General features: G+C 40.2%; 3 protein-coding genes across 3 annotated transcripts; 2 read left to right on the forward strand and 1 right to left on the reverse strand.

Moving 5' to 3' along the window:
* The first annotated feature begins 1,730 nt into the window (after positions 1–1,730).
* On the forward strand, positions 1,731–3,111 carry tshba (thyroid stimulating hormone subunit beta a). The gene is made up of 2 exons (XM_077602935.1): positions 1,731–2,109; positions 2,651–3,111. The coding sequence occupies exons 1-2, from the start codon at positions 1,891–1,893 to the stop codon at positions 2,921–2,923; spliced, it is 492 nt and encodes a 163-aa protein (XP_077459061.1). The 5' UTR covers positions 1,731–1,890; the 3' UTR covers positions 2,924–3,111.
* A 1,224-nt stretch (positions 3,112–4,335) lies between these two features.
* slc25a55a (solute carrier family 25 member 55a) lies at positions 4,336–9,139 on the forward strand. The gene is made up of 9 exons (XM_077602740.1): positions 4,336–4,420; positions 5,049–5,112; positions 5,251–5,376; positions 5,799–5,854; positions 7,260–7,350; positions 7,447–7,565; positions 7,748–7,949; positions 8,146–8,300; positions 8,387–9,139. The coding sequence occupies exons 2-9, from the start codon at positions 5,093–5,095 to the stop codon at positions 8,620–8,622; spliced, it is 1,005 nt and encodes a 334-aa protein (XP_077458866.1). The 5' UTR covers positions 4,336–4,420; positions 5,049–5,092; the 3' UTR covers positions 8,623–9,139.
* tspan2a (tetraspanin 2a) lies at positions 9,140–14,500 on the reverse strand. The gene is made up of 8 exons (XM_077602741.1): positions 14,297–14,500; positions 11,766–11,868; positions 10,590–10,687; positions 10,434–10,508; positions 10,283–10,375; positions 10,143–10,214; positions 9,856–9,939; positions 9,140–9,781 (listed from the first exon to the last, which is right to left on the reverse strand). Exons 1-8 carry the CDS (start codon positions 14,363–14,365, stop codon positions 9,716–9,718), a joined length of 660 nt encoding a protein of 219 aa, XP_077458867.1. The 5' UTR covers positions 14,366–14,500; the 3' UTR covers positions 9,140–9,715.
* Positions 14,501–15,028: the final 528 nt, after the last annotated feature.

Here is a 15,028-nt window from a genome sequence, read left to right on the forward strand (position 1 = left end):
ACAAAAATCAAACGTACTGTGGAGTCACCAGCACTGATTCCCACTGACAGTCTTCCGCCTCACTATCTGTTTAAGCCTATCTAAGCATACAAGACCATAAAGACATATTTCCTTTTGTCAATCATCTATCGAGGACAGCACGGGGCTTTGCCTTGCTTTCATTCTGAAAAAACAACAGATTTTGTAGTGATCTGCTCATGTTGTTTAGATGTCAGACAATGCATACTCCCATCGGTTGACTATGAGTTCCTCACAAAAATGATCACAGCAGGCACTTCCTAGCTGTTGGTTAGTTTTAATCCTCAAATTGTGCACAAATCATTTTTCTTACTTTTTAAGATAATAGAACTTTTTTTTCCAACATAAAAGTGCAATTTTATGTCTGTTGTTTACGGGCAATGGCTTTTTCTGGGTGATTTCATTCAGGTTTCAATAAGTGCAACATGTTTGGTAAATGCTTAACATTATTGTCCACTAGTACGCGTTAATGTTTGCTAACTGACCGTTTAAGAGTGCTACATGGCCTTTAACGGGTGGATTAAAGAAATTCAGGAGATCAATTAAGATAAAATAATTAAACATGCGTGTCTTCATGGGTTAATATGAGCATGAAAATTAGGCAGAGGAAGTAAATGCTGAGCTTAATCGTGATTAATCGGGAGGATCTCATGCCATTCAATGTGATTTAAAACTTACGGCATTGCCCATCATTAGATGTCATATAGGCAGAATAATGAAATACGCGATTAATCATGACAACGTCGTGCGATTAATCACGATTAAACGCTTCATTCGGTCCCCGGTCTCAGAAGAGAGGCAGAATAATGAAACGCAGGGGGAATAATTCGTAAGGACCTCATGCGATTAATCATGATTCAAGAAGTGAAATTAAATTAAACATTTTCCATGTCCCACAGGTTGCTATGCAACCATTCATTTACTTATTTTTCTCAGACAATCATTCAACAAAAGGCTAGATAAGGACATTCCTGTATCTTTGGTTTATGGAGTACAGGAAGCTTTTCAAGTTTATTATGTTTTGTTGACCTTTTTATGTTCTAGAGACTAGATAGCACGTTTCAGATTACATTAGGTTTACTCAGTACAGGTTTTCATTAAATTAAAAAACAGGCTAGAAGATAATTCATCATGGCTCACGTTTACACAAATGAGAGGAAGATTAGGACATTTTAGGCAAATATAGTGAATCCTGATTTAATATGTAAGAAATATGCATTACTCAGGTCAACATGCATTAAACTTTTGGAGATTGTTTAGACTACATGTGTCAAAGTGGCGGCCCGGGGGCCAAATCAGGCCCGGGAAAGTAGATCATTAGTGCCGACTCTCTGTTTTAGGATCAAATTAAAATGAAGAGTATAGATGTATATTAAATTTCCTGATTTCCCCCCTTTTAAATCAATAATTGTAATTTTTTAATATTTTTTTCTGTGTTTTTAGTTCAAAATCATTTTGTAAAAGCTAAAAATATATTTAAAAAAAGCTAAAATAAACATTGTTTTAGATCTATAAAAACTGAATATTCAGGGATTTTAATCCAGATCTTTTAATCCATTTATTTAAAAAAAAATCTAAATATTATATCTAAAATGGTCCAGCCCACATGAGATCTGGTCACCATGAATGTGGCCCGCCAACCAAACTGGGTTTGACACCCCTGGTTTAGACTGTATATTAACCATAAATAATAATTAATTCATGTCATCAACATAATGGCCTGATTTCGCTGTGGTTCCATCTCGTCACAGATTGTAGATAAAAATATGACCAGACAACAGACAATACATTATGTAATGTGCATTGAGTATTTAAACTCTAAGACGCAGCAACTTCAGGCTACTCGCAAACAGGTAACAGTAAAGACAGCACATGAGCCTAAAATCTCTTTCTTTGCTAGGTGCCATCTTGACTCCAATTCCAGCTGACATGAAAGCTGCCGTGCTGGCCTGCTGTCTCTTCTTGCTGTTCTGCAGCCCTGCGGCACCCATGTGCTTGGCCACCGATTACACCTTGTACGTGGAGAAGCCCGAGTGTGACTATTGCGTAGCCATCAACACCACCATTTGCATGGGATATTGCTATTCCAGGGTGCGTACTGTACACACTCCAAATTAACAAATGGCAATCAGTATTAGGTAGCTTGAAGTTTGATCATCGTGCTAATAGTTCATCTTAAAATCAGCAACTGTTCAACAATCTGTTGAATTTGGTGCAATTCTGGATTATTTCCCATTCTGGGGCATTTTCAGGTCTCCTTGTTAAATCAATGGTTGCCATTGGTCCCAGTTTGATGGCAAGGAAACATGATGACTCAATCCCAGCGATCCCAGTTGAAATTCATTTGACATCAGACTGGGGATGTTTTTATCAAATTTTGGTGTTATATTTTTGGCAAAAACTGAATGTAGTCTTGGGAAAATTTTGGGACTTCATGCATTTTGATTTTTTTTCTTCTTTTTGGGGGGGGGCATAGACATTTTTCGGGAATACTAGTGACAGTCGAAAGGTTCGGTGAGTTCAATTTTTTTTTTTTGGGCAAAAGTTTTATTTTATGCTTGGATCCTTTGACTTCAGTCAAAACATTTGGACAATATCTTAAACGTTGGCTCTGCTTGTGTACGCCCATCAGGACAGTAACATCAGGAACTCATTCGGCTCCCGCTTCCTGATCCAGGCAGGCTGCACCTACGAGAAAGTGGAGTACCGCACGACCCAGCTGCCCGGATGTCCCGGAGCGGCTAGCGCCGCTTTCACCTACCCGGTGGCCCTCAGCTGCCACTGCGGAGCCTGCCGGACTGACACCAGCGAATGTGCCCACCGGGCAGGCATGGGCGGGACTGGGTGCACCAAACCGGTTAGACATATGTACCTCTACCCTGAGGACTACATGTTATTATTCTGAATCTATTATCCATTTTGGCATCATCTTATTTGCTATCATATCCTGCCTGCTTTGTTACGATTCCAATTGAAGGCATGTGAGCCATATGGGTATCCGGGTCTCTGACCTCATTCATTCTTATTGTACACAAATGTGCTTGTTTTACTTCCAGGCTGATTATAAACACTTGATTAAAGCCTCTAAATAGCCTCCCTACTAAGCTGCGCTTGACTTAATCACATCCGGTTTTGCTCTGTGTTTACTACTTAGTACACTTAGTTGCAAAAAAAAATCCCAGAAGTCTCAGAAGAGTATATTTAACTTTGCTTGAGAGGCACGTGAACCTGAGTCGATGTAATAGATCAAAGGTAGGCGGTGGCTGTCAAAATATCGAGTTTTACACAATACGATAAATAGTCACGGTCTTAAGGAAAAGCTACGGCCTCCTCAGAAAACTTTCCATGTCGTTAAGATGGTTACATGCCAGTGCATTACTCCTCTCCTCCCTGCAGAGCTTATGGGTTGACAGCTGTTGCGTATTAATAGCCGCATGATGCGGGGCGCCATGTGATGGATGACATCGCTCCCACATCATGTCGTGTCGACCCTGTTCTCTTTGTGACCCTTTTTGCCTCAGGCACTTGTAACAAGGACCCATGATTCTAAACAAAAGTGATGACACAAAAAGGATAGATAGATCAGACTACTACAGGTGATGATGACCTGTTCATTAAAAGGCTGATACAAGGTGACCACTTAGCGGTATGTTGGCCATGCTTTTGTGGGGCTTTTGTTAACTAATGTTGGGAAATTCTACTCTAAAACGTTCTTACATTGTAGTGGAATCTGCCGGTAGCAACCTACTGACATGGGCCTGAACTGTGATGCAACTACATACCATTGCATTTCCAACCTTTTCAGTTGGAGCATGTCGGGTGTTTTTACAGCATTTGTGAAGGGAAAAAAACCTGTTTTGCCACTTACTTTCTTTGCAAATCTTTGAGAAAAAAACTAAATGAACAACTTACTGCATTCCGCTATTATGTTTTGCACATGAATGGCCTTGCCAAGTCTCACATGTGAAATGCCAAAAATGTCAAGCACATTTAGAAGGCTGCAATAAAACGAAGTCCTGACACAAATTGCAAAGTAGATTGGGTCAAAAGTTACCACTACTGGTCTGAATACGTGTCATTTTGTGTCTGTAAACCTGATATGCAAGTTTTCTAACATTGAACAATGACTGGTTCATTTTAAAGCCTTTTCATTTTACGTCTCCACCCCGTTGAGTCAATCAATTCATTGGTGGAAAAGATTGAGAAACAAGTTGATTGTCCAATGGCAGCTGGTTAAAAGCAGCCAATTGACGTCGAGTAGGCGGGGTTCCTGTAGTCGAATGTCAAGACTCAATGGAAATTTCCACTCTATTGTAGCATTCCTCTCAGACGAAGCCGGTGCTTGACAACCTCTCCTCAACTTAAACGTCGATTATATAATAATAACTACACGCAATCTTTGGTAAGTGATATTATTTCAAATGATTCAGTGTGTATTTTAGTTCCCAATGAAGTCCCTTTCTGGACTATTTAACCTGTTTTTCGCCTATATTGGTAACCGGATGCTCACCCATTAGTATGTGAACAATGGTACTTACTATGTCCTGTATTTAACAGGAGTGCCGTCATTAGTTTGCATTCTTAAATGTAGCTAGTTTATTAAACGTGTGAATAACAATGAGTTGAAACCCAAGGTACTTTTATAAAAGCAAGGCGGTTAAAAAAAATATTTTTTTATTTTTTTATTGAGCAGCTGCACACAAATCTGAAAATATACGTATTCATATTAAATCGTTTTTGTCGGAATGTAGCTTGCATGTAAAATAGATTTTTTTTCTCTTCCCCGTGCGATGATTCTGCAAATCCTTATTTGGGTGTTCCGGAATTCGCAGAAGGCTACGCCCACTGTTTGTAAACTTTGTGACGTCAAATCAGTGGCTCAAGAGGCGAATGTTTATAAGCCCCCAAACGCTGTGGGTGGCGTCAATTACACTAGTGCTGCCAGTTAGTTGTGGTTACAGAAGTGGCTCTTGAGAATTTTTTTTAATTTTTCTAGAACTATCCCTTTAACAGCGCCTTATATTTTCCAGTTTTTCATTTCAAGAAACCTTCAAATCAATACCTCAAGGTCATCATGTCTCAGCAACAGATCAGGTATGTCATTTAATCCAATTTCATTATTCCAGTTCTACCGGAGACAAATTCATTTCAAATCAGATGGATTGTCAATAACACTAAAAGTGCAAACTTTCCCTGTGATATTAACATTTTTAAATATGACTTCTCTTGCAGCCTCCCAGCCAAGCTCATCAATGGCGGTATCGCCGGCATTGTGGGTGTCACTTGCGTCTTTCCCATTGACTTGGCAAAGACCAGGTTACAGAACCAGAGACCAGGGCAACAGGTCTACAAAAGCATGTGAGTTTGACCTGCGTACACTTGCACAATATACATTCCACAGGCATTATACATATCCTGGCGTGTCCTTCTTTCAAAAGGTGTATGAGTATTGCTAAGCCCTGTTGGTGGTAATTCATGGCTGGGCACAATTCCTAAAATTCCTGGATTTGTTGACCGCTGTTTTTTTTAGCATGCATGTTTTGATAAATAAATTGCTTATTCAATAAGAAAAACAGCTCATTCATGTTCAGTCACAGTGTAGATTTCAATCAGGACTGTTTTTTTTTTTTATAACAACCGTGGTTAATGACAGAGTTTCATTTAAATCGGTTTTCAGTCCAAATTGGATAACCTGGTTATTTCAATTTTTTAACAACACACTTTATTTCACTTTTTTTGTAACGGTCTTTATTTTAATCATTGTTTCACTTTTTTTGTAGGATGGACTGCCTTGTGAAAACTGTTCGATCCGAGGGATACTTTGGCATGTATAGAGGTAAATTTCCAAATATAATGTTTACAATCACTAGAATTGCTTAAAGAAGTTATTGTAAAGATAGGGTAAAGTATTTCCGCCAAGTATATATTATTAGGTAAAGCTAAGTATTTATAGCTGTCCAACCTGTTTCAATAGGGACTTCCAGTTTAAAGTTGTTAATGGCAGCAGATGAGTTAAAATCATTAGGTTTATGGTGCTAATAATGCAATGCAACTTCCAAAGTTAAATGTCGTTAATAGTCGGTTTGGCATTTAAAAATGGAAAAATTCCTTGTTGTGGAAAGTGATGATGGCGACCCCAAATGGCCAACAAAAATACATCTAGCTAAATTATGATAGTACGCAACTATATATTTTTATTGAATGGCTGAATTCATCATTTGATTATTAAAAAAAATAGGTTGTCGCATTCGAATACGTAATGGGTGCTTTGTTCAATATGAAATCATTTTTAAATCAGCAGTATAAATTGACAAAGCGTTAGTTACATACATGTATGATGCAATGTGTAATTTCACATTATTTTCTATGGAGCTAAATATGGTTTTCCCGACTTTGGAAGTTACACTGCATTACTTCATGAAGTCTTCATTTTAAAAAAGGATTTTAACTCTGTATCTTCAGCGGTTACTACATTTACCTTGCAATTTATACAAGTCCATAACTATGCCCATGTTAAACTTGTATTTGTCACTGATTGTTAGTTATCATTGAAATAAAAGTGGATATAGTGTTTAATAAGGAAAAATGGGGGCCTTTTTATAATGGCTCTCTACTTGTGTGAGGAATGCTGTTTGTCTGCATCTGTGTTTTTCATATTACAGACGTGGGTCCCCCTGGGATATTGAAGGCTAGCCGATAAGGCGCAGCCACGCTGGAGGCAAAACATATATGGTTCTTACTATATTGCTCTATTCCAAAGTACAGGCACATGTTTTTTTTGTCTGTTTGTTTTATTATTGTATTTTTTTTTTTGCCCTCTCGTGTCAGTCAACTCCTTGTCCGTCATGTCTGTGCTGCTCGTTCACTTCTGGAGCTTTGTCTGATCTTGAAAATGACTTGTGAAAACTCACAGTAGTCCATTTTCAAGTTTGGCCAAAGTCTGATCACGGTCTCCTCTCGTTATTTTTGCTTATCATTTCACTAACTTCTTCTTTGCTCCATTTTTTTTTCTTTTCTCTTTATGTTTTCTCTTTTTTTTCCCATCATGTCTTTGTCTTATTGGACTCTCCTTGCTTTCTCTGTAACCTTCTTTTACTGAAACTTTTTGTGTTTTATTAGCCTCTTATAGGACTGTTGAAATTTTTGTGTCTTAATGATAATGAGGGGAAATTTTGTCTAATGCATGTGCGAAATTCAACGTGATGACTTCATGTCTAACTGTTGTCTTGTTTGTCCCTTAGGTGCCGCCGTCAATTTGACCCTGGTAACGCCCGAGAAGGCCATCAAACTGGCCGCCAACGACTTATTCCGACAACATTTTGCGAAAAATGGGTGAGTTTTTTTTCTTCTTCCTTCCCCCCCCCTGCTTGAAAACCGCTCAGTGTGAGTGAATAGATTTTGACTGGCATCCATTCCATGTGTTTGCAGTCAGGGTCTCACGGTTGTTAAGGAAATGATGGCCGGGTGTGGCGCCGGCATGTGTCAAGTGATTGTCACAACGCCAATGGAAATGCTGAAGATCCAGTTACAGGATGCTGGCCGACTAGGTAAGAGAGATTTGGGCACAAATCTATAGATTGTTGTGAAATTCCAGTCATTAAAAATCTATGTATGAAACTATTATTGGTATCAAAATTAGTCTGTGGCATTAGAAGCCCTGCAGGCTTATCACGGCTCTGCCATGATGCCCACTCGATGTACTCATTCTATATTTCTCGTCTTTCCGCAGCCGCTCAGCAACAAAAACCAATCATGGCGTCAGCCCTCAAGCAGGTGGCCACTAACCCGCTGCTCAGCCGCTCGTACAATTCGGGAACCATCGCCGCCATAGCGACACCGCCAGCTGCGTCGGCGACGCAGATCGCCAAGGAGCTTTTCCGAACTCAGGGCGTCCAGGGGCTCTACAAAGGCCTGGGGGCCACACTCATGAGGTAAAATTACCGCCAACTTTTCCAGTTTAGCTCATGTTTTAGTTCCATTGACGTTGCCGGAAGTCCAATCCACTTTGACTGGGCATTCGCCCCTCACAGTCAAAATGATTTGGAGTTCTCACACTGTCAGTTGCAGCCAATGAGTTCTTAAGTCTTCCAAATTTTAATACCCGTTTTGATGTATTGTGCATTTCAGGGACGTCCCTTTCTCCGTGGTCTACTTCCCGTTGTTCGCCAACCTGAACAAACTCGGTCGGCCGAGCGCTGACCAATCGTCACCCTTCTACTGGGCCTTCCTTTCCGGTTGCACGGCGGGTTCCGCCGCCGCAGTGGCCGTCAATCCGTGTGACGGTGAGTCCTCGAGTTGTCGGCGACACTTGTCGGCACGCATTTTGAAACGATCGTTTTGAAACGTTTTACTTCTTGTCGCCTTTCAGTGGTGAAGACCAGATTGCAGTCACTTAACAAAGGGGCCGCTGAAGAGACTTACAGCGGAGTTGTGGATTGCATCAGCAAAATCCTGCGCAAGGAAGGACCCACCGCTTTCCTGAAGGGCGCCGGCTGCCGAGCGCTGGTCATCGCGCCTCTGTTCGGCATCGCCCAAGTTATGTACTTTGTAGGCGTGGGCGAATACATTCTGGACAACTCGCCTCTCAGCGTCCTGACGCCGTGAGAGGTCGCCTCTACCCACGTAAGGGGGCCGCTCAAAATCAAGAAGGAAGCCCGTTACTGGCAGCTCCGTTTTATCCATTTACATCCACGTAAGGAGAAAGAAGAGTTGTGTTGCACTTGAAACACTTTTGCTTCACTACGCTCGATTACGGCCACCGTTTGAAGTATGGCAGCTTTTTCGAGCGCAGAGTGGCGATTTTGCCTCTTTTTTTACCCCCCAGTAGCTCTTTTTTTTCCACCTCCATGAGGGCGGAAGGAGCTGAAAGTTTTCTTTGTACATTTGTTACTGTGGGATATGCCACTGAAGGCCTCCCATGAAGTCAATTTTAAGTGTACAGAGTCATGTTACCAACATGTCAATGTCTCCTCCGTTTGTTTACCTATATTGTCCAGCATATTCACAGAAATGAAATCCCATCCTGCAGTGATGCCTTTTCATTGGAAGTATTCTTAGACTACATGCAACTTTTTTTTTACTGTGTATGATGATACACATGTAATTAAATAATGCAATATGATCCCTTTTGTTGGTTTGTTTATTTTAGTAACAACACACAATTACAAAGCAGCACATGTTGACCGAAATACTTCTATCATTTTACTAGTACACACAAGTGTACTTACTATTACTGTACTTATTGCATGTTTGAAAGATTTATTTGAGCCTTTTTTATTGGACATCTCACTATTATGCTGGTTTTAATTCATATTTACACAATTGGATTGGCAGTGAATGAATTAAAGATAAATATGAACTTAGACATGCATTTTTTTTAATGCAATAGGAAGCTCAGTAGTCAATAAGGCAAAACACATGCAAGCTAAAATTTGAACCAGTTCTTCAAAACGTGCTGGCCCACATTAACGGCACAAAGCTTGTCCAGTAGGCACATGGAGTACGTTGTACATTGTATATGAAGTCAATTCTACAGAAAAGGCCGACTAGTCCTCCAACAAAACGAGGCACACAGTACGTAGGACATAAAAAGAGGCGTCTGTATTTACAGCAGGAATGTCACACGAGCGTGCCACAAGCAGAAAGCGTCTGTTACATGCGTAGCGAAGGCATCCGTCTAACTCTCCAACGTCTTCTGCTATATGAGCTCCCTGCTGTTCCGAATGGCGCAACATAGCACCATGCTGAAGATCATCCCTAGGATCTGAAATCACACAGACATGTTGAATATTATTTCCACTGATGCGTGCGTCACGGACACAAAATGGGGATTCGCACCATCACTCCGCCGATGCCGATCCCGATGTAGCCGATGATGTGGAGCCTTTCATTGAAGAAATCCGTGATGGCGCTCAGACAGTCCTGTGAATGCGTTTAAAATCAAATTGGAGGAATGAATACCTTTTCTTTATTATGCTTTTGTTATTATTATGTAAATATGTCAATTTTTTACTCATTACCTAGCAATGACAACCTTAGACGTCCAATTTTCACGAAAAGTCGTGGGAAAATATCAGTTTGAGAGCGCCATCTAGTGGACGCCATTACATATCACTCATCTTTACCTTAGTTCCCTCTGGGGCGTCCTCGCACAGGTCAGATGTAGCTGCCGACGTCGAGCCTCCACAGCAGTCGAGCTGCACATTCAAATATGTTTTATTCATTTTAATATCCTTTTTTTAAAAGCGGAAACTATTGGACTGACCGTTCTGTGGTAAATGAGCGCAATGGCAGTGGCGTTGGGATTGGACACGTCGCCGACGGAGCTGCTGTAGAATTTTTGCACCTCCTCCACAATCTTTGAAGATACATATTTCTATTAAAATGACTTTTGAACAACATCCCTGTTTTTCTACCTGTTCCCTGTTGATGAATCCAAACACGCCGGCGGCAATCTCAGCGGCGAAGATGATCAACAGGCAGGCAAAGAACTAAAATAAAGATTTTCAAGACAAAATCAAAGGTTACAATTCAATCATGTGTAGGTTTAAGAATGCGTGGAGTGAACTTACTGAAGCAAGAAGACACTGCGATTCACGGACTGCCCCGAAACAACCAAAGAAGCCGACCAGCATCATTAAACTGCCAGCACCCAGGAGAATGTACACGGCTGGGGAGATAAACACAAGCCAAATGGCGTCAATAAATAGGCTGCAAACAGTCCTATAAAACTTTAAATAGTACAAAGTGGGCGTTGGTGCATTTTAAAATTGTTGTTTGTCAAATGGGGGTCAATGTGGATTGGATCTTGGATTACCTAAATTCCTTTTCATTGAAATTTCATGTAGATTTTTCAGGTTGAAAAAAATATATCAATATATATTTACTGTACGTATATGTAAATACATTTTGGGAATTTCTTTATTGACAGATTTCACCATGACATTTTTTAAAAGAAATAAAAACTGCAGTTTTGCATTTAGGCCATGAAAATGATAAGTCATCTTTTTTTTTAAAACTTCCACACGTGCATATGAGTGACGCTCATTATTTTTAACTCATTGCCTTCCATTAACAACACTTGGCATTCAATTCATTTTGATTATATATATATACAAATGAAAAAAAATCTCAAACCCACCCTAAATATTTTATCCATTGCCTGCCATTGACAATAATAGACATCTTATTCATTCAAACTATCTCATGTTCCGTATGATTTCGACTTGGAGGACCAAATAATTCATTTATCAAAATGGTTCGGACATATCAAACCCTAACTGGCAGCCAAATATTTTTAAAAAAAGAAAAGAAAACAAAACAAAACTACTTTTAAAAATACTTTACACAACTGCAATTCAACGTTTGACCAGATTGATGACGGACGGCAGCACCATACTGCATCCTCATCCTACTCTTTTGTTCCAAACAAACACCCTTCTAGCTTTCTTTGGCAGCCTTTCTGCTGGGATGTCATCATCCCTACTGTTGCGCTCCCCCGAGGGCGGCACACCGAGGGCCTCATCATCGGACCCCCTTCCAGCGAGTAAAGGCAGCGCAAATTTAACGAAGCCCTTCGGGAGCGCAGCAAGCTGTTGTTTTTCCTAAACAAAAGAGCCGACTGCAAAGTACTGACGTCGCTGAATACAATATTCCTCATCAACACCTGAAAATTGCGTTCGCTGTGTGTTAAGTTGTCCTGATGGAACATTTTCATTTCACGTGAAATATTTTAGATGGTTACGTACCAATGAAGAAGGTCTCGGGGGCATCGTTGCCCGTCAGCAACTCCACAGTTTCCGGGTCAAACCGGAGCCAAAGTCCCACGGCCAGAACCAGCAAGCCGGATAACTGCGGGGGTGCAAAGAATAAACGAGTCAATTTTCAGGAATGTTTGTACAGACGACATTGGGGAAAAGCCATTTTTCAAACGTCTTCAAAATGAAAGCGATCACTTTTGTAGTACTATAAAACAGCAAAACATTTGATTTCACTTTGAATCGTCCTTATAAGTCTGTTATATCGCCCCCAAGTGGTCAAGATGGGCGCACCAGAAGGAGGAGCACAATGTCCAATGAAGTAAGACAAAAAGAAAGTGACAAAATGATGCAGTCGGGATGTCAAAGGTTAACCGTGTCAAGCACAAATGATGATATTTATTTTTTTAAACCCTTACTGAGGACTCACTTAACAAATTGGGCTCTTAATGTCCAATCGATTTTGACTGTAAGGGATAGGACGTTGAATTGGATCCATGAAAATGGATTGGACGTTTAGCAATGTCTTTGGCATTAACAACTTCCCAAGTAAATTTCATGCCTTTTAATTAACATTAACTATATTTTTACATTTATGTATAATGCCCGGACTCCAGGCCACCCTGACAAGAATGAGCAGTGAATAATGATTAATAATTTGAATTCATTAAAAATGACAATGTATAGGGTCAAAGGTCGTAAGAAGAGAAAAAAAACTATTTTTTTTTTAAAAATTGTTAGCCAAAATCCTAATTTGGCCATCTGTATAGCGTCTCCATTCATTTGCTGTTCTCCCATGGTGCACTTGGGCCACAGGCCGTGCCAGCCTAACACTTGGGTGTTTTCAAGGGGTGACGTAACCCGCCCTGTCGGCTCCTCGCACCCCCTTAAAAACTAGCTAACGAGGGAACGTTACGCCTCCTTTGGCGGCGTGGCAAGAGCCGTCGGTTCCACGGCCTGCTTGCGACAAAGAGACGCTGTTTGGTGTGCTCGTTTGACACGGACGCCACCCGCGGTCTTCTCAATGGGATGGTCACTCTCTCCAGTTCATCACTGACGCCATTGAGTTGCATGCATAATCAATTAAACGACTGCTCACCTAATATGAGTACGGATTGAAACCCTTTAACTACAGCGGACAGCTATTTAAAAGTTGACACTAAAACCTTAAGCGACTATTTTTGGTCGTTAAAAAACAATGGATACATTCATTTAATTTTCTTACGTGATATAAACGGGATTTATTTGTAAAATAGCCGGAAGACTAAATACAATGAGGCATAAAAAAAGCCAAAAATTAAGAAAAGCAGTAGAAAAAATGAATGAATATGACTCATTGTTGAATTTTTTTTCATACTGTGTTATTCATTCATTCCTTTTCTGTACCGCTTACCCTCACAAGAGAAAATTATTCTTCTTTTATACATCCTTGCATGATTACATCATGTGAAATTCCAATTTAAGAGGCTCCTGGCTGCGGGTGGTCTTATCTGATCACACCTGAGAAAGCGAGACGGACCAAAACAAACGAGCCGACGAACAGATTAAGGACGTTTCCTGTGATAAAGTCACCGCTCAATGTCACACATGTTGGAATATCGCAAAGAATATATAAATGATATTCTTCAGAGACTCAAGACATTTGGAGATGATGTTTTGGACAAATAAAAAAAAGTTCATTTTGCACTCAGCAACTACTTCCTGGAAGTAGTTGATACATACAAGACAAAGCATGCGTGCTTTGTCTTGTCTGTTATTAATATGTTTTTGTTTGCATTTTGGATGAAATATAGCTCACTATGATTGCCCTAAACCACAATTTCTGTAAAAAAAGATTTTACCTTATACAATCATACTTTTCTCTAGATTTTTGGAAAATTATTCCAAATAAACCAATCAAAACTTGCAGAATAAATTGAATCGTAATTTAATAAAATAAAATAACGCTATCGAAACCACTTTTTCAAATTAAGAAAAGTAAAACACAAAACCACTGTGATTGGCCAGCCACCGATTCAGGTTCACATTCTATAGTTAACTGAGATAGGCTTCGGCGCCCCCTGCGACTCTTGTGAGGATACAATGTTCGGAAAATGAATAAAAAAAACAAAACCAGAAAATCTGAATAGTGCTAAATTTTCCCAAATATTCCCAGGCAAAATTAGTCAAATTCATTTTTTTGTACTTGCAATGTAATGAATGAGTCCTATAATAGATGTTTTTGTGTGCGTGCGTGCGTGTGTGTGTGTGTGTGTTGTGTGGGGGTGGATGGGTGGGTTTCCAGCTTGTTCTCTGCAGCAGCAACATGCAAATTGTGTACTGTAAACAACAACATACTGCACTGCTTGCTCTTTTTTTAATGCAATCCACCATTTTAATGTACCATTAAAAAGCATAAATGGCAGTATGCACAGCACACTGCCATTGGATAACTTGCAACAAACAATACAAATGATGTCATTTCAATCAATGGCTCGCCCCCGCCCCCCCAGCCTCCCCACGCTGATGTAGAATGGACTCACCCAAAAGATGAAGTTGAAGACAAAGAGCAGATATTTGACGCATTTCATCCCGCCGTGCACTTTGCTCATGTTTGCCACCTGCTCGGTTCCGAAGATCTTCCAATCGAGATGGTCGTGCACGTTCGCGTCAGGCTACAGTCGTCGCGACCAGGAGCGTGCGCGCGCACCAACGTCCCAAAACATGCGCGTGAGCGAGATGCAGCCTGGCCACGCCCATCCCTTCCACCGCCTGCGTGCGTGCGTGCGTGCGTGCGTGCGTGCGTGCGTGGGGGGCATTCCTGGGGAGCCTGAACTGAAATTCTGCCACTAAAATGACATTAACTATTGTTTTTAAAAATGTATTCGTCATACGTACTATCTCACAACACTAACTGTTCTTGCGAGTAATTATAACGACGTAATTGGTTTGTTGTGTTTCAATACTTTTTTCAATATAATAATAGTCCTTCTCTTTAGACTAAAATATGTTGTTTTGCTCTTTGTCCAATATTTTGTAGAAATTATGGAGCAACAGTTCATGAATTCAATTATTCCTAGTCAAATGTTGGCATTGAAGGCCACATAACATGCGAAAGTAAGCCTATATGTATATATTCGAAAGTTAGTTGTTGTTATTTTTTAATTCAAATTGTCAATAATCGTCACAACTTTTGTACACATCCCACACTGATGAATACAACCCACCAACGGTTTAATAAAAGAAAAAGAAAAAAACTAACTCTATATAATAAA

The sequence above is a fragment of the Stigmatopora argus genome, chromosome 6, assembly GCF_051989625.1.
Source record: "Stigmatopora argus isolate UIUO_Sarg chromosome 6, RoL_Sarg_1.0, whole genome shotgun sequence".
In the NCBI taxonomy this organism is placed as follows: domain Eukaryota; kingdom Metazoa; phylum Chordata; class Actinopteri; order Syngnathiformes; family Syngnathidae; genus Stigmatopora; species Stigmatopora argus.

Coding starts and splice junctions, on each gene's coding strand:
- tspan2a (XM_077602741.1), bottom strand. CDS start 14,365: ATGAGCAAAGTGCACGGCGGGATGAAATGCGTCAAATATCTGCTCTTT. Junction 11,869..14,296: donor TCTTCAACTTCATCTTTTGG/GTGAGTCCATTC, acceptor GCACCCCCGCAG/TTATCCGGCTTGCTGGTTCT. Junction 10,215..10,282: donor CGCTCATTTACCACAGAACG/GTCAGTCCAATA, acceptor TTGAATGTGCAG/CTCGACTGCTGTGGAGGCTC.
- tshba (XM_077602935.1), top strand. CDS start 1,891: ATGAGCCTAAAATCTCTTTCTTTGCTAGGTGCCATCTTGACTCCAATT. Junction 2,110..2,650: donor TGGGATATTGCTATTCCAGG/GTGCGTACTGTA, acceptor TACGCCCATCAG/GACAGTAACATCAGGAACTC.
- slc25a55a (XM_077602740.1), top strand. CDS start 5,093: ATGTCTCAGCAACAGATCAG. Junction 7,566..7,747: donor ACAGGATGCTGGCCGACTAG/GTAAGAGAGATT, acceptor GTCTTTCCGCAG/CCGCTCAGCAACAAAAACCA. Junction 7,950..8,145: donor CTGGGGGCCACACTCATGAG/GTAAAATTACCG, acceptor TGTGCATTTCAG/GGACGTCCCTTTCTCCGTGG.